General features: G+C 53.1%; 6 protein-coding genes across 6 annotated transcripts; 5 read left to right on the top strand and 1 right to left on the bottom strand.

Moving 5' to 3' along the window:
* Positions 1 to 521: 521 nt before the first annotated feature.
* On the bottom strand, positions 522 to 2276 carry VDAG_06284 (carboxylesterase; the record flags this gene model as incomplete). Its single annotated transcript, XM_009659298.1, has 4 exons — positions 522 to 718; positions 772 to 829; positions 876 to 1949; positions 2001 to 2276. 4 exons carry the CDS (start codon positions 2274 to 2276, stop codon positions 522 to 524), a joined length of 1605 nt encoding a protein of 534 aa, XP_009657593.1.
* A 1550-nt stretch (positions 2277 to 3826) lies between these two features.
* On the top strand, positions 3827 to 6148 carry VDAG_06283 (pantothenate transporter liz1). Its single transcript, XM_009659297.1, has 11 exons — positions 3827 to 3878; positions 3937 to 3996; positions 4047 to 4060; positions 4109 to 4145; positions 4196 to 4221; positions 4273 to 4346; positions 4400 to 4496; positions 4546 to 4807; positions 4860 to 5052; positions 5104 to 5650; positions 5702 to 6148. The coding sequence occupies exons 1-11, from the start codon at positions 3851 to 3853 to the stop codon at positions 5834 to 5836; spliced, it is 1473 nt and encodes a 490-aa protein (XP_009657592.1). The 5' UTR covers positions 3827 to 3850; the 3' UTR covers positions 5837 to 6148.
* A 3173-nt stretch (positions 6149 to 9321) lies between these two features.
* VDAG_06282 (general amino acid permease AGP2) lies at positions 9322 to 11411 on the top strand (the record flags this gene model as incomplete). The annotated part of the gene is made up of 2 exons (XM_009659296.1): positions 9322 to 9881; positions 10030 to 11411. The coding sequence occupies 2 exons, from the start codon at positions 9322 to 9324 to the stop codon at positions 11180 to 11182; spliced, it is 1713 nt and encodes a 570-aa protein (XP_009657591.1). The 3' UTR covers positions 11183 to 11411.
* A 612-nt stretch (positions 11412 to 12023) lies between these two features.
* Positions 12024 to 12918, top strand: VDAG_06281 (hemerythrin HHE cation binding domain-containing protein; the record flags this gene model as incomplete). The annotated part of the gene is made up of 2 exons (XM_009659295.1): positions 12024 to 12107; positions 12166 to 12918. The coding sequence occupies 2 exons, from the start codon at positions 12024 to 12026 to the stop codon at positions 12916 to 12918; spliced, it is 837 nt and encodes a 278-aa protein (XP_009657590.1).
* Positions 12919 to 14787: 1869 nt separating this feature from the next.
* VDAG_06280 (uncharacterized protein) lies at positions 14788 to 16207 on the top strand (the record flags this gene model as incomplete). The annotated part of the gene is made up of 3 exons (XM_009659294.1): positions 14788 to 15022; positions 15076 to 15135; positions 15186 to 16207. The coding sequence occupies 3 exons, from the start codon at positions 14788 to 14790 to the stop codon at positions 16205 to 16207; spliced, it is 1317 nt and encodes a 438-aa protein (XP_009657589.1).
* A 1624-nt stretch (positions 16208 to 17831) lies between these two features.
* VDAG_06279 (beta-glucosidase) lies at positions 17832 to 20589 on the top strand (the record flags this gene model as incomplete). Its single annotated transcript, XM_009659293.1, has 10 exons — positions 17832 to 18036; positions 18146 to 18444; positions 18515 to 18567; positions 18618 to 18733; positions 18782 to 18911; positions 18964 to 19122; positions 19304 to 19639; positions 19689 to 20060; positions 20091 to 20235; positions 20297 to 20589. The coding sequence occupies exons 1-10, from the start codon at positions 17888 to 17890 to the stop codon at positions 20587 to 20589; spliced, it is 2052 nt and encodes a 683-aa protein (XP_009657588.1). The 5' UTR covers positions 17832 to 17887.
* Positions 20590 to 21964: the final 1375 nt, after the last annotated feature.

Genomic DNA, 21964 nt, shown 5'->3' with positions numbered 1-21964 from the left:
CAAATCTACGCCAACTCATACATCAATGGCGCCGTCGACTTTGTGTTTGGTTTGCGAGCTTCGGCATGGTTCGAAAATTGTAACATAGAAACTATAGGGCCAGGCTTCATCACAGCGAATGGAAGAGAGTCGGAGCAGAACAAGTCTTTCTACGTGTTCAACCATGCCAACATCACCGGCACGAGCGGTGAGGGGTCAACTGTTCTGGGAAGACCATGGAGGCCGTTCTCCAGGGTCGTGTTTCAGAACAGCTGGCTCGGCAACGTCGTCAAAGCGGCAGGCTGGTCGGCATGGGATGCAACACAGACCGTTGCCAATATCTTTTACCGAGAGTACGGCAACACGGGGCCAGGCGCAGTCGGGCCGCGTGTTGAATTTGCAGGCTCATTGGATGCACCAGTGCAGCCTGTGACCATTCTCGGGGACGGCTTTGAGACTGAGTGGTGGGTTGACACCACATACTTGTGAGATGGACGGCATATCTCAGTGTAGAAGCATTGTATCTAAGGGCTATTATGGTACTACATCGGCACTCTGGCTGCCGTCTTTCGCCAGAACTCACACCTCTTGCCAAGATGCTCAAGCTTGGCTGTGCTGAGTCCACCATCCTTGATAACCCATTCGCTATTGGAGTCGAGCGTAGGAACCCCGGCAACGTCAGGAGGCGACAGTTTAAGAGCATTCGGGTCACCCGTCATGAAGAAGGAAGCAAAAGCACCTGTTTTTTCCATTAGATTATGGTCAATGCTCTGCAGGTGAATTTGAACGTACCTGTGTAAGCTTGATACCTGGCAGGATCCGACCGCTGAATAGCATTTATCTGATTCCACTGTGACACATCAGTATTGTCTTTTTCAACGTTCTCAAAAACTTACCCAAACTGTGTCACTTGCATGCTTTGATGGGCTCATAGAGTACTCGCCAAGCCAGCCGCCATCTTGCGCAGATCCGGAGAACCAATAGGCAGGGCAGGTGAGGACCACGTCTCGGTAGATCTGACCGGCACGGACGTACGTTGTGCTGTACTCGATGGTCTCCGTTATGCCTTCTGCTGGGTAGTGTCTTTTCACAGCTTCGATTTCGCACGTCCTGAACCCAGGGAGAAATCCGCGGAGCCATGTATCAAAGGACTCGGCGCTTGAATTGTAAGGAGGCGACCCGGCATCTGTTGCACCTTGAAAACCGGGAGGAATGAAGTTCTCGCCTTCTTGGGTGTTGTGCATGGCAAAAGCCAGATTCATGTTCACATGACCCTTGGCTGTGGCCTGTGAAAGGGGTTCGCGCAAGAAATCACCATCGATGACGGGCCCCCACGTAAAGGTTGACGTGTTGTACTGTTGCGAGGTCGACAGGAAACGGCTTGCGTCGCGGATGGTCTGGACGTCAGCCTTCTTGAGACATGCGAGACTGTTAGGTCCTGCACAACCAGTTCTCGCGGCCAGCTCATCGTAGAGGTCCTGTGCCTCTTTACTGTCATGCTCGTATGTCTTGGGCCAGAAAGGACTGCTGGCCATGGCTTTGTGGAAGAGGTTCTGCTTTCCCCCACGCCCAAGTGCCTGTGCCAAAACACTTCCACCACCGGCCGACTGTCCCCAGACTGTCACATTGTCGGGATTACCGCCAAAATGAGCAATGTATTTCTTCGTCCACTTGAGCACAGCTTCCTGGTCTAGCAGACCCGGATTGAGGTCCGATAGAGGGTCCTCCGCAACCTCTCTGCCGGGAAGAAATCCAAATGCGTTCGTACGATAGTTGGGGTAGATGAACAACATGTCGGACGATGTCGACACGTTGAGAATAGGGTACGCAGAAGGTGGGATGTTAAAAGAGGCTGAGCCCTGAATAAACCCACCACCGTAGAACGTTACAACGACTGGCTTCAGGGGCTGATCGCGAGTCCAGGGCCGTGAGTAGAGTCCCAGGTATAGGCAGTCCTCTGAACCGTTGACCTGTTCAAGTCAGCTCCGGAAAAGCACATGTGAAGATGTTACAATACGTACGGTGCGCTGCGGGCACATATCAAATGGTCGACTAGAATCATACGGGTCCTCTAGAACTGGTAGAGGAGGCTGCGGGCCGCGGAATCTGTTTTCACCGACAGGGGGCGCTGCGAAAGGGATCCTCTGCCAGTACGAAATGTTGTACCGCTCTGAGTAAGCCCCCTTGAATGTTCCGTAGTCAAGGCTAGCAAGGAGCTGCGGCGACTGCGTTTGTTGCCCCTGTGCACCCTGGCACGCCAACAGAACGGAAATCGTATATGCAAGAACGGACAACATTGTCATTTGCGATGTATTGGCCTGTGAAGTCGAGGAAGCCCTTTGCAACGGGCAGCAAAGTGATGCCGTTATATGCTGCCCAGGCTCAGGACCACGCAGCCCCCTTTTGTTAAGATCCGACCATCCGGATCCTTAATCATCTTCGTCTCTTCGGCACCATCGATCGCCGACCCCAGGTCTAGTCTGTGGGGGAGCCACCCTGGCCGTCCAACCACCAGGTGAATGCGGGGTAGCTGTTCCTGGGGACATGGGGGAAGGGTATGATGTTCGGTCCATCACCTCCCGAGCATCCATGACGACAATTTCCCGTCCCAAAGGTGGCTTGAAGTGGTGAAAAGCCTCGGTTCGAGACGACAGTTCATGAGGAAACAGATTCCGAAGAGCTGTTTCGGAAGCAGTATCACACATGGAAGGTTACGCAGCCGTGCAATGCAAGGTGACCTGATTCGGGGCGACAACCTCATGAATCCTCTTTTCGGAAACACAATGAGCCCTTAAAAGAAGTGGTAAACATCACTGGTTGATCAATCAGAACAGATATCCTCGGCAACTAACAATAAGAAATGAACGAAGGCCGCAAGGGCAGCGGCTGGGTTCTAAAAGCTGATCAAGCATGGCTCGCTCGTGTTGAGGGGGATATCCCACAGGGTAGGAAAGTGCCTGGAACTCAGCGACGGGAGGTACCATGTACTGAGCACACGGGCCACCTGGCCCCAGGTGCAATGCCATTGATAAGGTGAATGCCAACGACTGACAGCTTGCGGTGAGCGGCGACATGACCGACCGGAGGCTTGACAGTCCGGGACAGGGCATGGCTCATACTGGGCACTGTTCTACGCGAGAAATGAAATCCCTCAAACTAGACTGTTAGTAAGTGCATAAATCGAACTGTTCTTGGAAAACTCTGATCGTAGACACGTAGGCGGGCCAATGAGATTTTAGACCCTGATGTACTCTGTCAGTTAGAACGGGGTACTCTTTGTGGGGCCTTGTGGATGGGTTGTCCGCCTCTGGCACCCAACATTCGGGCCCAGCCGAGTGGTCAAGATGCAGCGCGCCGCGCGCGCCATGTGTTCGCGGAGATTTATTCTTTCGACCTCATTGCTCCCTTGCATGAGCTGCCGCCTCTTTACTCCTGATGATACCTCAGAAGAATTCCCATGGTCGGGGATGTGCCACCTTGTTGAATCTCGCGACTCAGAAACCCTTGCCTTGAATCATGCATCTGGCCTGATGTACATGGTATGATGGAGTCTTTACCCTGGTCATCCCGAATAAGCTTTCAAGCGTTTCAATCTATCCGCAGTCTAGACCCTGAATGTCACCACGTCTTCCGGCTCCGCAGAGCTTTGCCTCGAATCAGCATGCTCGAGATCAACAAGGTCCATGGCGGCCATCCTCTTTGCTTAGCTAGCGGCGTGCTTAGTCGTGCTCCCGTCATCGGGACATTCATCTGATAAGATGAGATGGGCCCAACTTTAGCCCGTGCCAGCTTTCCTTATAAGGACGCAGGACCTGCGGTTGTGAGAGACGTCAAGCCAAGTACAGTCACCAGCTTCCAACTATCAGGCAACATGGCTTCTATCCGGCCAAAAATCCGGAGTGCGTGGGATGAGACACTTGACCTTGGCGAAGAGCAACAGAACTGACAATGGGCAAGACTTTTTCCTGGGTGACACCACGGATAGTAAAGAAGAGAGGCGACTCGTCAGAAAACTAGGTGAGTGCTAAGGGCACAAACACATGCACAGAGCTGACAACATGTGCTAGACTTCTTCATTTTGGTACGGCCTGCGTTTGTCCCGGCAGTTTTGTTTGCTAATCCTTCACAGACCTACTGTTGTCTAAGTTACTTCTTTAACTACCTTGGTAAGTGACTACTTGACAAGGAGACGGAGCACCAGCTTACAGTGAGAAAGATCGAGCGGCGTTTGCCAATGCCTATGTGAGCCCAAAGTGGTGTCGCCGCAGTCAGCCTTACCTGATGTTCAAATAGGTTGCCGGCCTCCGCGAAGCCCTTGACATGCGCGGCGTTGATTATAACAAGGTCCTTTCTCTGACCACTGCTGGGTATGAACCTAGCGAACTTGCCCCAAATATAAGCGCGGCTGACCCCGGGGAAGAATGGCTGTCGGGCAGCTTCCTCATGGTATCATAATACAAAAGGTGGCGCCAAGAATTTGGTTCCCCTCCATGGTTGTCGTCTGGGCTGGCTTGACGGTATGGTTCACTGGCAAAATACTGGCTTGTTGGTGGCTAATGAATGAAGATGGCCAGCGCGGCTGTGAAAACGGTGACCCAGCTTTGCGTCATTCGTTTCTTTCTTGGCTTGGCTGAGGGAAGCACGTATGCGGGCACCATCTACATCATCGGAGCCTGGTATAAGCCCGAAGAAATCGCTAAGCGAACTGCTCTGTTCACTGCATCAGGTCAGGTAGGCACCATGTTTGCAGGTGTCATGATGGCCGCTATCCACAGGGGTATGAAAGGGCTTGGTGGCCTCGGAGGTTGGCAATGGGTGTTCTTGATCGGTAAGCAGAACGGTTGCTCCGCGCTTTATGAAGACGCTGACAAGCCTCAAAGACGGTATCATCACACTTCCAATCGCAGTGTTTGGCTTCATGTACTTCCCTGATACGCCGGGAAAGACCAAAGCCAACTACATCTCCGAAAAAGAGAAACAGCTGGCCGTAGCAAGACTACCACCCATCAAAGAGGACGGCCACAACATCCATCCTATCTCTCTCTTCAAGCGTGTATTCGCAAACCCAATCTTGTAGGACCCGATCCCATCAAGCATACGTCGTAGAAGCTGACCCTATCACAGCTGGGTTTTGTTCTTCTGGTCTCCAGTATGCGCCAGTATAGAGGGGTTCCCTTTCCAGAACACCTTTTTGCTATGGCTGAAGTACCACGATGATTCTTTCACGCAGACTCAGATCAACACATATCCCCTGGGTGTCCAGGCCGTTGGCATCGTGTCGAATCTGCTTGCGGCCTGGCACATGGACGTCACTGGCCAGCGCATCCCGATGGCTATTCTTGCGTGTCTTTTGCAGATCATCGTCGGAGCCATGCTGCTCGTCCCATCGTTGCCTTTTGGGGCTACCTTTTTTGCCTACTACCTCGCCGGTTCGGCCTACATGGTCAATCCCCTAATCTTTGGTTGGGCTAGTATCATTCTGCAAAGAAGCGGCGACGACGCCATGCGCAGCGTTACGATTTACTCTATGAACATTGGTTCAATGGTTTTATGGACATTCTGGGGCATCATCTTTTACTCAGCTGCCGATGCGCCGTACTGGAAGAAGGGTTGCATCGCCCTGCTCTGCTGCTGCGGTGTCATGCTCGCATACATGTGGGCAGTCTACAAGGTATGAGACAGAGACGAGAAAACAATGTGATGAGTGCTTACGAAGTTTCAGGTGGACAAATTCACAGCAAAGAAATACGCAGACCGCATGGTTCCCGCAGAGGCTGATGAGAAGGACCCAAAGGCGACTTTTCCAGAAGGCAATGAGAAGCATGCACAGCAGAAAGTCCTGGAGAAGCAAATCTGAATGCTAGACTCTAAGAATTGTATATCTCGAACGCAGACCTGCGCTCAAGGTTTGGAGACCCTTGCTTTTGAACCGAGCAACAATCGACGTCAGTGTGACATTCTACTTTCAAGGGAGACACAAAGACGCTGGGAGTTCATCGCGTCAACAGGAGCAGAATTATGAGGGCTCAGGAGCATTGCGAAAGAATAAGCCGAGTATCATGACAAACACGAAACTTTTCATGGGATGAAGGACGAGAAGAAAATTGAACAGAACATTTGCCATCAAGTCTTGTACCTAACCCTCGTCAATTTACGCGTGACAGCGACCTGCTTGACCATCACCTCATTCAAGCAAAAGAAAGCAGTATTGCCGCGGGTATCGTGCAAGAAGCTGTCTATGGAGGGCCGCTAGTTCTTCTGTGGCTAGGTATACTACAATGCTGATGTACATGGAATCAATGCATATGCAAATACCAGCGAGTCAATGAATCCAAAACCAGTTTCGGCAGCCAGAAGCAGCCACCGAGCCATTTTCTCCTCCAAGACATTTATTTGCAAACAGGTTACAACGACACGTAGGTACCTTGGGCACTTCCTGGCTCTTACCTCGGCGATGGTTTTCAATGAGTTAAAATCTCACCTCCTGTTCCACGCAGATTAATTGGACAGTCTATTGGTGAAAAAGAAGCACATTGTACTGCCAGGCGAGCTAAGTTGAACCAGTGTGTGAATCATGGTGTTTTGGATGTACATAAGTTGCCACAAGGCAGCGATCTCTTAACCGGCCGCAAGATGCCGCTAACTGTGAGCCGACAAGCACATGGCCGAATTGCTTGGTTTTCCCGCCCTTCGTCCAAGAGATTCCATCGCGGGGCTAGATCTGAGCATCGCGTTGGTGGCCTCGGGGCCTGTCATGACCGCCGCCCGATGGCAAACCTCTCATGATCGATGACGAAATGCTGCAGCACACGATGCAGCGCAGCAGCCTCGGGACCTGTTTGCACTAGTGACAGCTGGAACGGGCCTTACATGCGGGTCTTGCTCAGTGCAGCACCCTGATTGGTTTAGCATTCTTCGCCTGTAGTCATGGTCGTCTCACTTCGGTGCTAAGGGACATTTCAGGCGCACGCGAAGTACTGTATGCCTCAGGGCAGAGCCCAGAAGCAAAATCTCGCAAGTGGGATCTCGAGCGGCGTCAAGGCATGCGACGCTTGTCCAGAACAGGCAGGTCACATGTCTGAGACGTGCAGATCGCGCTCAAGGACGGGCCGTCATAGGCTAGCACGAGAGGCAGAACTCGTCTGTCTCCGCCGTGCTTGCATTGGCTGGGGATGGGGAAAGCCCAGGTAACATACCTAGCCAAGGCAGCCTTGGTGTCTGGGCACAGCCTGTGGTAGACAGCAGTAGGTAATGCGCCATAGCAGTATCGTACAGCCATGGCAATCCAATGGTTAATGACAAGAAGCGACAAGAAAGGATCAAGTTGTTGCCAATGCCGCCACCCGCGAAACTCATGAGCTTGTCTGGACGTACGCTGTCTTGTCGTACGTCCGGTCAGGATCCCTTCGTGCTGTTGCTGACGCCCACATCCTTTCCCCAAGCCCTGCGTCATTATCCATAGATTGCAACCCACTTCTTGCTTCCGGGGTGCTTTACGTACGCACACGAGCACATAATAACCTCGAGGCTTCAAGCGGGGCAAGCTGGGTCGTGCGACTCGTAACGCCTCTGACGACACTGTACGATGCAGGTTTGTGCTGTGTGTGGGGGAGCCAGGATGTGGGTAGCGCGATCCTCCTCTATTGGAATTTACGCTCCAGCAACTGGTTGTCTCCCTGTTTTTTCATTACATTAGGAGACCGAGCCGGGGGGGGGGGGGGGGGGTCTCGGCGGCCCTGGCCTCATTAAGCTAACGGCTGAAAGGACTTTCGCTGCCTCCAGCGTCAACAAGCCTCGTGTTGCCGATGTACCCTTGTCAAACGCCAAGAAAACTGGTCGTCTGCTTGCTGGCGCGCTATCAAGATAGTTCCGCGGTCGCAACCCGCCGAAAGGCGATGCCCAAATTATGGCTCATAGTCTTGCAAGATGGATGGGCATTTGGGCTGGCCCACTCTACCTTATGGGAGCAGAGACTTTTACCTGAGCGACTCTGCCTTAACGCGTGGCAAGGCGACACATGGTGGCAACGTCAAGGCCAGAACTGCTCACGTGGTATTCAAGCCGCATGAGCTGATCAGACTGACTCGATGGCGGCAACAAAAGAAACCGGAGGAGGGGTGGGTAGACCGATGAGGGGGCCGCGTCGGTACCAACATGGACACAATCCCGATCAAGTGACCGGCGGCTAGGCATGATTGACACCGACCGGCCGGCAGTTGGCCAGAGACTGCCTTGCCTGCCTTTCTGCCTGCGATCTCTTCCGTCCTACTGGATCATTGTTCTGGGCGTAATCTGCGTCAAATCTTGACGTGCAGTGGGCGTCGCTGTGCCGCTTCTCATTGGTGTTACACGGGACTATCATTCGAGGGCCAGCAGCAAGGGAAAACTTGGGACGCGTGCGGCCAGGCTGCCCCACGTCATGAGCAGCCTGAAAGATTCATTTAACAAAGAAAGAAACGCAAGCCTTGGGCTGCGTGGGGAATAGACCCTTATCCCAACATCTATGCATGTAATGCCAATGCAATATTTCCAGGCGTCCATGTCGACTGAGTCTGGAGAGACGGCAAGTGTTCGACAGGGTACGCGACACTTGGCGCACCATACCATATGCAGTTTGGATGCAGAGTTTTCCCCCCAGAACCAAGATTCATCCAGTCAGGCCAGCCCAGGCTAGTAATCAGTCCGGTCAATTGGAATCCAGCATCAGTGCCAATCCCCAGGGGCCCCCATGGTGGACCGATGGGGTCACTTAGCTTGGGCCTCAGCTCCACGCGCACCAACGTACAGCCAAGTACCTGTAGACCGACCCACGGATTACAGTGGACGAAGAGAAGGTAACAGGCGCTGAGACCTCCCTCGGGGGACCTTTCAGGGGGCCGACCGGGTGGGTACTTGGCCACCACCGGCGCCGTGCCGAGTCCCTTTTTTTCTTGACGTCCACCATAGAGATGCCCATGTTGCTTGTCACTATCACTGTAGCTGAAGCGCAGGCGGGAAGCAGTACGTCGTACGTCGTGCAGCGGATCGGATCCTGGCAACCTAACAGACGAGAAATGCTGATCAGGGTTGTGTTTGTCTCTCAACCGTCTCCCTGTGTACATAATGTCGCACCCATCCCCCCAACCGAGGTGCACGGGGCCGTGTCGCAGTTCATTATTCTTCTCTTGCTCACATTCCTGAGTCTGAGACCTGTACCGCACGCAGCTTCCATTTGCGCGCGTCGGCTCAATAACCGTCCCTCGTGCGATTTGATCGCCCTCTTGTGTCCTGTTTTAACACAGCATACCTTGCCTTCCCTCTCCATCATCTACTCTCAACAATAGCAGCCACCTCCTGCCCACTATGGCGGCACCACCCAAAGATTACGACACTGGGGCACAGTCCCTTGGGGCTACCCAAGAGAAAGGCCAGTCCCTGCGCGCCAACAGCAGCGACGGCGAGCTTCGGGAGGGCGTTATTGAGCGCGACAACGCCGACCAGCTCCAGCGACATCTCGGCAATCGTCAGATCCAGCTGATCGCGATTGGCGGCTCCATCGGTACCGCCCTCTTCGTCAGCATCGGTACTGGTCTCCAGCGCGGCGGGCCAGCTTCTCTCTTCCTCGGCTACCTCACTCAGTCCATCGTGCTCGCATGCGTCAGCAACGGCTTGGCCGAGATGTGTGTCTACATGCCCATCTCTGGCGCCTTCATCCGCTTCGCCGGCAAGTGGGTGGACGAAGCTTGGGGGTTCATGGCTGGTTGGAACTTTTTTTTCTATGAAGCCTTCCTGATCCCCTTTGAGATTGCGGCCCTGAACCTTGTGCTCGGCTTTTGGCGTGACGATATTCCTGAAGCTGCTGTGTGTGTTGGATGCATCGTGCTGTACGCCTTGCTCAATGTCGTCGCCGTCAAGTACTTTGGGTAAGTCTCAATGGCAGGGGAAGACGAAGTAGAGCGTCCATGAACCCTGATGCAAGACGGGCCATGAACGCCGCAAGACCCTCCTCGGTTTGCCAGCGAAGCGTCCTCTTGTATACCAATGCTGACCAACGTGTTCCCTCTATTTTAGCGAAGCCGAGTTTTGGCTCGCCAGCGGCAAGATTCTGCTGATTCTCATCGTCTTTACATTCACCTTCGTGACCATGGTCGGTGGCAACCCCGATAATGATGCCTACGGTTTCCGATACTGGAAGAATCCTGGCGCTTTCGCCGCCTATCAGACCACAGGCGACCTCGGTCGCTTCCAGGGCTACCTAGCGGCCCTTTACTCGGCATGCTTCACCGTCGTCGGCCCTGAATACCTGTCCATGGTCGCCGGTGAGGCCAAGCGTCCGCGGACCTATCTCAAGCAAGGCTTCAAGTCTGTTTATTGGCGCTTCGGCTTCTTCTTCATCGGCGGAGCCCTGTGCGTCTCCATTGTCCTGCCTTACAATGACCCGGATCTCGACAACGCCGGAGCCGGCACCGCCAACGGCTCGCCGTACGTCATCGCCATGAAGAACATGGGAGTCGGGGTTCTTCCCCACGTGGTCAATGCTCTGCTTTGCACCAGTATTTTCAGTGCCGGCAATGCCTACACGTACTGCGCAATGCGTTGCTTGTATGGACTTGCCCTGCAGGGGCAGGCCCCGAGCTTCCTGAAGAAGTGTCTAAGCAACGGTATCCCCGTTTACTGTTTTGCTGTAGTCATGGTGTTCCCCTTCATCTCGTTCCTCCAGGTATCGGGCGACACAGCCGGTGTCGTGACGAAACTGCAGAGTTTGACGTCGGCATCTGGTCTGATCAACTACATCGTGATCAGCGTCACTTATATCTGTTTTTACCGTGCCTGTGAGGCCCAAGGGTTGGACCGCAAGACGCTACCTTACACGGGATGGTTTCAACCATACTGCGCCTACATTGGTGTGTTTTGGATGACTCTTATGGTCCTCACCTTCGGCTACACCACTTTCCTCACAGGAAATTGGAACACCCTCACATTCTTCTCCTACTACACCATGGTCTTCGTCGCCATCATTTCATTCACTGGATGGAAGCTCTTTAAGCGCTCGCGCATCGTCCGTCCGCACGAGGCCGACCTCATCTGGGAGCGACCTATCGTTGATGCCTACGAGGCAAAGTTCAACTCGCCACCGACACGGTTCCGCGACGATGTCAAAAACATCTTCCGCCGCAAGAACAAACAGAGTGCGGGGGCTGCCGAAGAAGCTGCAATGGCTTAAGACACCAGTTCGCGACTTTTCATCTTGATTTTCTTTTCACCAGATACCAGGGCTGCGACGGTTCTTGCGCAACACAGTTGTTGTCGTTATATGCCCAACGACTGATTGATGACACCTGTTATGAAGGGGAACGCTGCGAAAATCCTTGCTCGCCAAATGCTTGCAAGCCACATTCACTCGTTAGAACATGTTACTCTGAAACCAAATGGATACCACAATTTCATTCTCAGTTGACATTTGTCGCCGACATTGTGTCTGTTCAAGGTTGTACAAGCTTTATGCCTTCCTTGAGTCATCGTTGAATCTCCAAGATTCGTCCCGTCGTACCTGTGAGGCTCCCAAGAGCGGTCTCTGTTAATGCATCTTGTTGTAATCTCAATCACCAGAAACCAAGCCTCGTACCAGGCCTAATCATCTCTTGACTGGACTGGTTATTATCTCCACCCACCCCGCTGCCAATGCCTAGCTAGCCTTTCATTCATAAATCTGATGAGAAGCATACCTACGGGCGCCTGGATGTGGCACGAGCTATTGAGCGAACAGCTCATGTCATGTAAGGCTCTAAATCAAGCTTGAGCGCGCCACGCGGAAGATCAACCCGGGAAAACGCCAATCATTTCCCCTCCACTTGGAGATACTGCCTCACGCGGGATTGGTATTGTCACCTAGTATGGCATTCACCAAACCTTAGCTTGACGACTGAAGAGTTCGGCTTACAATCATGTGCGGCTGAGAACAAAGAGCGACAGTACAGCATGCACGAGGTCCAGGTTATCAAGCGAACTTTCTCCTCAACTATCCTGTCTGAACTTCACTTCCTAGGATTATTCAGTTACTCGCCATGGCAGATGTTTATGCTGATCATCCGTTTCCCCTCACTGCGTCTCCGGCGTATGAGGGGAAGAAGCTCTCGAAAGCCTTCGAGGTCAGTATTCCCAAGAAGTGATGACCGACTTCGTCACTGATGTGTGAAACCCGTGAAGCCCGATATGTTCGAGCGTGTCGCTGGCGAGATGGCGTGCGTTCATAACATGATCGTCCGCGGCCTCAACTCGATATACCTCCAAGCACCACATATCCCATTGCCGGAGGTGCCAGCTTTCATTCAGTATAGCTTGATATGGTATAAATTGGTGCATCTGCACCATTCGTGTGAAGAATCCGACTTCTTCCAGACGATTTCTGGCGAAACGGGCATCATGAGTGGAAACGTAGAACAGCACCATGCCTTCCAAGAAGAGCTCGTCACATTCTATCTCTATCTCAAAGAATGCGCCAATGACCCAACTCAGTTCTCGGGGAACAGGATTCTGTCCTCGATTGACTCTTTCGGCAGAGTGTGGTGCAACACCTTACCGAGGAGATTCCAACGATCGTTGGTTTACAAAGGTTTGGCGTCCAGAAGATGGGGCAACTGGAGACCGGATTTTCTGAAGACGGCAAGAAGAACATGGTTCGTATGCCTGTTGCGGTACTGTCGTCACCCAAGACTGAAGTGTCTCAAACAGGAAGAAATGGGCCTTGTGGCCGGATTACCCTGGTGCTTCTCAAACCATGACATTGCTTTCGAAGAAGGAAATTGGTCAAAGTGGCCTCCTGCGCCAGGAGTTGTCAAGTTCATCTGTAGAAGTGTCGACTTCTGGTTGCACAGAGACTGGTGGAAGTTTGCCGCATGCGATAGGCATGGGCGACAGAGGCCACTACGGTTTGTGCCCAGGCCCAAGCCTGCTGGATAGGATGTATCACGGAGAAGGTCGGTTTGCTGTGCTGTTTGTTTCCTTCTTTTGTTTTGGGGAACATGTTACCCTTCAGGCGGCGTACGGTTCATTTCTCAAGAATTGTGGCTTCAACTGGTTTCTCTAAATATCTGATGTCTCTGACATCGAATGACGCAACTTGGTCAAAGTTGAAAGGAACAAACAGCAGTGTCAATCGGGGCCGGCCCAAATCGGAGGTTGACATTGGAAATCCTGGGCTTCCTTCTCATCACCAAACACGAGATGCAGTGCAGGTCAAGCTTTTGAGTCTTCGACATTAAACGTCAGAGATTCATCCCATGTGTTGGGTCAAGCGGGCCTTCACAGCTGACTTGTCACTATTTTTGGTGCCGAGCTGATCGGCAATCGCTGTCCTGTTGATTGTTCCACAATCACGAAGTCCTGGAACGCAGATCAGACCGTCGGTTGACAGATCTGCCAAGGCACCAGCCCAACGCTCAACCTGCGTGGGTCTTGGCGCTGATTTATTTGTCTTCTCATCTTTATCACTCAGGCAGCTCAAACACCTTTCAGTACGTGGTAATTTATCTGATGCTTGCACAAATCGAGACCGGTCCTCATCGAAAGACTCATTCATCCGGTTCTCCACATGATGGGTTACAGCCTCGTTTCCCAAAGCTGAGAACACATCTTGGACCGACGATCAGACAAAGCTGCGTAGCTCATGTAAAAGTGAGCGAGACACAGGGCGCTCTGATTGACCTGCGGCCGATGATCCGAGGCGTCGTCAGCCGATCGACGCCGTTGCGCCTGTTTCCTTACCGGAGCGCCATAAGAGGATCAGCACGAAGACGGCCGGCCCACAGACTGTTCGATTGTGTGAATTGCCGACTACGCCGGATCGGATTGCATTGTCACGGTTCGTCGAACCTCTCTGGCGTGTCGGGGAGGACGGGGCATCAGGCCTTGGCAGAGCCGCTCGGGACTCGGTGGTCCGGGGATTCTGAAACGGAGCCTCGACATGGGCACGGCCAACATCCTTGCTACGCCCCCGCAGACATAGTCTTCAGCTCCAAGAGAAGCTGGGGTCGCATGCTTGTTTTGCGCCTGGTCGGCCGGGGAAACATGCCCTGACACTTGATCGACGCTAAGCTTTCGAGTAAAAACTTTCGTCCAACCTTTCCAGCGTGGCTCAGTTGTTGTTGACTTCCATAGCGCACATCAGCGCAACATTGCATTCTAAGTTTGACACGCCTTGAGCAGTTGAAAAGCAGGGGTTCGCGTCTGTAGGTGTTGCCGCCATGTTTCGTCCAGTCTCATTCACGACTCAATATCCCTCGTGGTTTTCTGTCCCGATGAGGCTAAACGCTCGCCCCCTGGTCCTCCACACCATTCACGCCCTTTGTCGCACGCTGGTAGCACATCCCAAACACATCGACCGCAATCCGGACTCACCAGTGCTTCGCTACGAAATTCCATCCCCTATCCCAGCGTACTGCGCTGATCTCTATAGGGGGGGGGGGGGGGGGGGGGTGAGGCCCTTCCCAAACAAGAGTTGCCGCTAGGATCACCTACCTACCAGTATGGCCATCAGACAGGCGGAGGGGCCAGGGGCGAGGGTGGTAAGTAGATCAGTCCATCCCTCATTGCTCCGCGAACACATTGCCTTTTAAATAGCCATCTTGGCCTGCACATCTCCAGTCCATCCAGGCAGTCCTCACAGCGACATGCAGACTATTGTCCTTTTTGTCTCTCCTTCCACTTCGTCAGTAACAGTCTACAGGTAGACTTTTCCATTCCTTCGCATCCAAGGCTTGACGTCTGGATATCTTTGTAGCCTTTCAAGTATCGCGACTCTTGCAAGTCAATTGACCAACCGCTTTCAACATGGTTTCGACACTTTCTCTCCGTCATGCCGTTGTGGCCGCACTTGCCTTTAACGGATTGGCTATCGCCCACTACGAAACCGGAAACGCGGAAACAGCCATCAAAGAAAAGCGCCAGGTAGCGCCTCGGCAGCTCGACCAGCTTCTCGGTCTTCTTGCTGGCGCTGGTGCTGGCGGTGCCGCTGGTGGTGCTGGCAATGGGGCTGGTGATGGGGCCGCTGGTGGCAAGAACAACGGTGAGAGCCCCCATGTTTAGCAATCCCAAGTCGCAGTGTTGATAAATTTCTAGCTGGAGCTGGTGGCGCTCTTGACGGTCTTCTCGGTGGAGGCGCAGCCGGCAAGAAGAATGGTGAGCATATACCCTTCTCATTCACAACATACCGAGCTGACTCAACCCAGAAGGAGCTGCAGGTGGGGCTCTCGATGATCTTCTAGGAGGCAAAGGGAAGCAAGGGAAAGCAGGTGCCGGCGGTGCTGGCGACGCTGCTGCTCCAGGCGGGGCCGTCGGCGGCGGTGCTGCAAACAATAGCACTGAAGTTCCGCCTGCCAATGGTGGCAAAGGTCAAGGCAAAAACCAGGGCAAAGGCCAGGGCAAAAACCAGGGCAAAGGTCAGGGAAAGAACCAGGGCAAAGGTCAGGGCAAGAATCAAGGAAAGGGAAAGGGAGATGGAGCAGGCAAGAACAACAATGCTGGTGCCGGCGGCGCTGCCGCACCCGGGGAGGCTGCTGCGACAAACACGGCCGACTGTGGTGCCGCTGCTCCATCTACACCCCCGGCTGCGGCCGATGGCAACGGCAACGACAACGGCAACGGCAACGGCAACGGCAACGGCAACGGCAACGGCAACGGCAACGGCAACGGCAACGGCAACGGCAACGGCAACGGCAACGGCAACGGCAACGGCAACGGCAACGGCAACGGCAACGGCAACGGCAACGGCAACGGCAACGGCAACGGTAACGGTAACGGTAACGAAAACAATGACAACAATGGCCAGGATAATGCTGGCGAGGGCAATGCTGGTCAAGGAAATGGCAACGCCGGCCAGAACAACGACAACAATAACGATGCTGGTAACGATGCCGGCAATGGAGCTGGCAATGGCGCCGGCAATGGCAATGAGGATGACAATGGGGATGGCAATGGAGCTGGCAATGGCGCTGGCAACGGCAACGCTGGCAACGGCAACGCTGGCAATGGGGATGGCAATGGCGCTGGCAATGGCGCTGGCAATGGCGCTGGCAACGGCAAAGCTGGCAATGGGGATGGCAATGGGGATGGCAATGACGCTGGCAATGGCGCTGGCAACGGCGCTGGCAACGGCAACGCTGGCAATGACGATGAAGAGGGTGCACAGAACGATAAACGCCGGGTCCAAGTTATGCGGAGGCGTGATGTTCTCGCCAACCTGCATTGGTAAGAGTATGTACGGCACTTATTGTTTATAGCTTTGATGGTCTGTCCAGATTACCTGCTTCACATAAGCGGAAAACAACTAAAAAAAAACAACCCGGTCTGGCAGGATCAGTCTCGGATGTTTATCTTGACCTTCATTCGCGCGCACAGGATCTTGTGTGATCGAAAGAATGCTCCGCAACTGTCACTTCACATTATCAATTCGCCCATCCCGGCGAAGCATGATGACGCTTAGCCATGTTCAACTCATCCTCTGTCACCGCCGCCCTGATTTATTACAGACCATCTCGGGAGCTCCACGGGTTTAGAGATTGATCGCTGTTGTCAGATAATCGTACTTTTCCTTCATCCCTCCTGTGGGGGATAGCCTGCCTGATCAACATCAAGTTTCAATCCCCCGCGAACCGCATAGTGGCGGGGAAGTTCTGTTGTAGGATCCACGATACGGCTGGAACACCGCACGGCAGCCGAGCCATCGAATATTCCACAGGTATGCTGCGGGGTTCAAGCGAGCATCCCCGCCATGGAAGACCACAGACAACCCGCAATTAGTAGCCAGACCCCGCGGAGAAAGCTCGAGCATCTTTCTGGGGTCTCCAAGATCGAGGGCCACAAACTTCGGCCCTTCCATGGCACTGGCTTCGTGACGCATCTCTGACTCATGAGGGCAACCATCGTCAGTGCAAGTTGGGTGTGTGGACTTCTTTTTGGAGAAAACAAGGTATGCGCCAAGCCATCTGTCACCGGGCCAGAAACCCTGTGTCAGAGCCACTCATCTCAAATCGATGATCATAGCATAACCAACGAAAACAAAGGTCGACATTGATTCCCAAGGTAATTATTGCAGTGCCCATTTCTAGATTCAGATTATTCACCGTGCAACAAATGGACGGAGGGACCGAAACGTAGACCCGTAGATAACTGTCGATCGAAAATATGAAGGTCTGCCGTACGCCAAGCTATGATGTCACGGACACGAATTCCCCTGGTCCGAAGCAGCGATCAGCTAAGGATTCCCCGCACGCTATGTCCTAATCCCCAGAATCGTGCCCTACAGCACTCTCAGCTCGTCTCGCAGGGCCCCTAACCCCCCTGCCCTCCACGACCTACCCCCATGATCAACTTCGGATGCTATAAACCTTCGCACTGCGGAACCACCGGATGTCGCTGGTTTCTTGGCAGTCGATCTGCGCCTTGCCTGCCAGCAATCCTGACGTGCGCCAGCCCTTCGGCTGATGGCTCATGTCCACCGGGGACGGCATCGAAGTGACAGACGGCATCGAGACTGGATTATTTGTGAGAAGGGCCGAATAACGAGATCCTGGGATTGACATGTACCTGCCTGCAGCAAGTCCGTTCCGTCACAGCCGTCAATAGCAGCCTTGGATCTTGTGCTCTCCTCGTCAACTCATTACATGCAGCTGAAGATGTAGCCCCCCACCATTCTTCTTACAAGCGCCGGCTGCTCACGGTGTCTTGGCAAATTGGCGTCCTAGTCAGAGATCATGGCTTGATCAACTCATGTGGCGTTGGTGGAGGTGAGGTATTCGTCAGGTTCGCAGGCCATTTTGACAATATAAAGACCGCAGTCGTGTCCTTCGTCTGGTTAGTCCCAATCTCTATCGGCTGTAGTCGCTTGTGCTCATTGAAGGTACTGTGCCTTGCGATGAAAATCTGACGCGCCATGTTGAAAAGCCTGGTTTATGGCCTTCTTGGCCTCGTAGCTATCTCCCAGGTCGTGGCTCAAGACGAACCTATCGTCGATGACTCTTTCTCTTTTGGACAGGCGCCAGCAGTGTACCCTACCCCTGAGCTATCATCAGATGGCCGTTGGTCAGATGCTCTTGCCAAGGCCAAGTCTCTCATTAATCAGATGACTTTGGAAGAAAAGGTAAAACACTCTGTCGTCTAACAACAGTACAATGAATGCTGACTTTGACAGGCCAACTTATCTGCGGGCACCACTTCTAATACTGGTTGCAGCAGTTGGATTTCCCGGCATACCTCGACTCAGGTTTCCTGAGATGTGCCTCGTGGACTCGGGCAACAGCGTGCGTGGAACTGACTACGTCAGTGCCTTCCCGCCGGGAACCCACGTTGGCGCAAGCTGGAACAAGGAGCTTGCGCATAGAAGGGCCTATCACATGGGCCGAGAAGCTAAGATCAAGGGCGTCAGCGTTCTGCATGGCCCTTCCATCGGCCCTATCGGCCGCGTCGTATCGGCTGGTCGAAACTGGGAAGGTAATAGCCATCCGAAGTATGGTCACAACTTGAGTGGCTGACTTTGACTCCAGCTTTTTCGGTTGTCTAGTACATGAAACAGTGGAAGGAATTCAGGAGAATGGAGTCATAACCAGCACCAAGGTTTGTGGCGTGGCCCTTTAGCATTCCAACTTCTGATTAACAACACGCAGCACTTCATCGCTCAAGAGCAGGAGACACACCGACTGTCCACTCGAGACGATGGTCCTTTTCAGGAGGCTATCTCGTCCAATGTAGATGATCGGACAATGCATGAGCTCTATCTCTGGTAAAACCAACCCTCCTCGATCAAGCAAGGCTTAACTGACCTTTTCAGGCCTTTCTACGATGCAGTTAAAGCTGGCACGGCCAATATTATGTGCTCTTACAACAGACTCAACAACTCTTACGTCTGTAAGAATAGCAAGTCGCAAAATGGCTTGCTTAAGGAGGAGCTTGGCTTCCAGGTGCGTCCATCGGACTTGAATCTTGTGTCACTCAGTATTCTCATTACTGCAGGGGTGGATCGTGAGCGACTGGGGCGCAATGAAGGGAGGCGTTGTCTCTGCACTGAGTGGACTTGACGTGGCTATGCCTAACGGGGCTGGCAAATTTGGATCATCATTGGTCGAGACAGTTAGCAACGGATCCCTTCCAGAGGCGCAGATTGATAACATGGTGACCAGGCGGGTGTTTCGTGAGCCTTGGGTGTGATCCAGCTGACTGGCTGGCCCAGACTTATCGCATCCTGGTTCCACCTAAAGCAGGACGCCGAAGACTTTCCAAAGCCTGGTAATGGCATGGCTCAAAGGCTCTGGGAGCCGCACCCTATTGTCGATGCTCGTACCAAATGTTCTAGGCCGACTCTTTCGACAGCGCTGTTGAGGGCCATGTTCTTGTCAAGAACGAGAAGAATGCGCTACCATTGCGTTCCGAAAACATGAAGCTGATCTCTCTCTTTGGCTATTCCACCCGCGCACCCAGCAGTAACACGCCGGTCCCTGCAGCGAATGGTACCCGATTCGCATCATGGGAGATGGGCATCCGGTCCGCCAACATCACAGAGGTCGACCTGGGTTGGTTCGGTAACCTCGATCTTCCAACATCTGACATTGCAATCAACGGGACTGTCATCTCTGCTGGCGGCTCGGCGGCGCCCTCGTGGAGCTTGATTAGCGCCCCTTGCGATGCTCTCGTAGCCCAGGCTTACGAGGATGGAACCGCTCTTTTACCATGACTTTGAGTCCGGAGATCCTTCCATCAACCCAAATTCCGATGTCTGCATTGTCATCGGTAATGTCTGGGCAACAGAAGGGTATGACCGCCCTTCGCTGCGCGACCAGTACACTGACATGCTCATATTAAATGTGGCCAACAAGTGTGCCAACACGATTGTGGTCTTCCATAATGCTGGACCACGCCTCGTCGACTCCTTCATTGAACACCCCAATGTCACAGCTGTCATCTTTGCTCATCTTCCTGGCCAAGATAGTGGAAGAGCATTGATCTCACTTCTCTACGGCCAAGAAAACTTCTCCGGCCGTCTTCCGTATACTGTTGCCCGAAACGAGTCCGACTACGGCGATTTACTGAAGCCTGATTACACGTCTCGAGGCGTGCCTAGCCGGTTCCAGACATAACCTCAGTCGAACTTTGCGGAAGGTACTTTCGTGGACTACCGTGATTTCGACTCCAAGAAGGTCGACCTACGTTTCGAATTTGGTTTCGGTCTGAGCTACACAAGTTTCGACTACTCTTCTCTCAATATCTCCAAGGCCAATGGCAATTTTGGTGCATACCCAACAGGCCCTGTTATTGAGGGGGGGGCACAAAGATCTGTGGGACGAATTAGTCGTCGTGGAAGCGGACGTGACAAACAACGGAAAGGTCGACGGAAAGGAAGTCGCGCAGCTATATCTCGGCATTCCCGGCGATGATCACACGCCACTGAAGCAGCTCCGGGGTTTTGAGAAGCAACTGATAAAAGCAGGTGAGACAGCTACTGTGAAATTTCCCCTGAGACGCAGAGATCTCAGTGTATGGAATGTTGACGCACAAAAATGGCACCTTCAGGAGGGGGGGTACAGAGTTTTCGTTGGCAAAACCAGCCGAGATCTACCATTGAAGGGTATTCTGGTCCTTTGAAGTACATAATCTTACAAAAATACTTGCCTCGAGACTAGGACCATCGTAATGCACAGTACGCTGCTCATCTCACCTGAGATGGTAGGCAGTTTGCTTTGGTGCAGAACACCCTAAATCCTTGCTGAACACATATCTTGGCCTACATCTGAATCTCTTTGGATGGTATTGATGGCTTTCAGGAGATTATTGACTGTAAGTCCATATCAAGCTCGGTTCCCGTAGCCTATTCGGAGCCGAGCTTCTTTCGAAGCTTGGGGTACTCATGAATCAGCTGCAGTTGGCTCAACCGCCCTATGGTAATTGCAGATCCGCTCAATAAAGATCAGCGGTTGGTACGCCACCAACCGCAAAGTCTGCGCTCGCGCACTGACAGGGCACACAGGACGCAATAGTTCCAAGAGCCAGTATCTTGGCAAAGGATCTACGGCGTCCGCTTCAACTGGGCGCCAGTCGCTCTGGTGGACGTTGGTATCATGCGCCCTAGTCCTCAGCCCGTCTTATAGGCTGAGATGTCAGTCGACTCGTATTGAGAACCTTGTCTTTACACCTTGGTGCTGAGAAAGTCAGCTGGTGGTGGGTATATTGCCCGAACAAAAAACCTAGCCATGCGACGACTGTGTCTTTTCAAGCTTGAATGACCAGCCGGCGACAAATTCAGACGTACGGGGCCGCCGGTAATAACATCGTAAATCTTTAACCCGTATGAGCTGGCACTCTATGCCCGGTCCGTTGACCGTATGTTGCGTTGTGACGTTGTTGGCAAGCGGACCTTCCTGTGACTCGTCAGCCGCTGGGCGTGTATGGCTGGCACATGCAGTTGTCAAAGCACCAACCGGCAGCCACCGGATATAGTCTGGATACAAGTACCCTAAAACTTTCATCTGTGGAAGAGTAAGATCACGCAAAGCCATACAGTTTTACAAGCCTTCTGTGATGGGTCGGGAAACCAAGCGTGCTGGTTTGAGTCTTCAAGACCTCGCGCTAGTGCCTTGCATGCGCCATTTTTTCCGTCCGAATATGGAGATTCGACAAGCCACAGGCCCAACGTGTTACAGAAGGCGTGATTTTGTCAATGTCTGCGGCACACCTGCCAGGTCGCGCGACCAGGGAACGCCAAAGTCACATGAATAGCGGGGCAGATGATCTGATAAGATGAATCTGATAAAATTTGCAGCGGCCCTAGCTCGAACCCCGCTTCTACCCACAATGGTGCTGGCCAGCCGACCATTAAGCCGACCAAAGGCCAATCCCAGAAGAGATTCACAGGCATGTTGATCCTGGCCTACACACCCAAATACTTTTTCCAGCCTGATGATTGCTTGGACTAACAGCGCTCGCTTCGCGGTGTCATCCACTCACCCTCGGCTCGTTGTCC

Source organism: Verticillium dahliae, genomic scaffold (genome assembly GCF_000150675.1).
Source record: "Verticillium dahliae VdLs.17 supercont1.13 genomic scaffold, whole genome shotgun sequence".
Taxonomy (NCBI): Eukaryota; Fungi; Ascomycota; class Sordariomycetes; order Glomerellales; family Plectosphaerellaceae; genus Verticillium; species Verticillium dahliae.
The sequence above is the reverse complement of the archived record's forward strand: the minus strand, read 5'-3'. Positions and strand labels throughout refer to the sequence as shown.

What these genes read in the sequence shown, in the direction of transcription:
- VDAG_06283 (XM_009659297.1), top strand. Translation starts at nt 3,851, where the DNA reads ATGGCTTCTATCCGGCCAAAAATCCGGA. An exon ending in CGGCGTTTGCCAATGCCTAT is followed by an intron (nt 4,222 to 4,272) that starts GTGAGCCCAAAG and finishes ATGTTCAAATAG; the next exon opens with GTTGCCGGCCTCCGCGAAGC. An exon ending in ACATGTGGGCAGTCTACAAG is followed by an intron (nt 5,651 to 5,701) that starts GTATGAGACAGA and finishes ACGAAGTTTCAG; the next exon opens with GTGGACAAATTCACAGCAAA.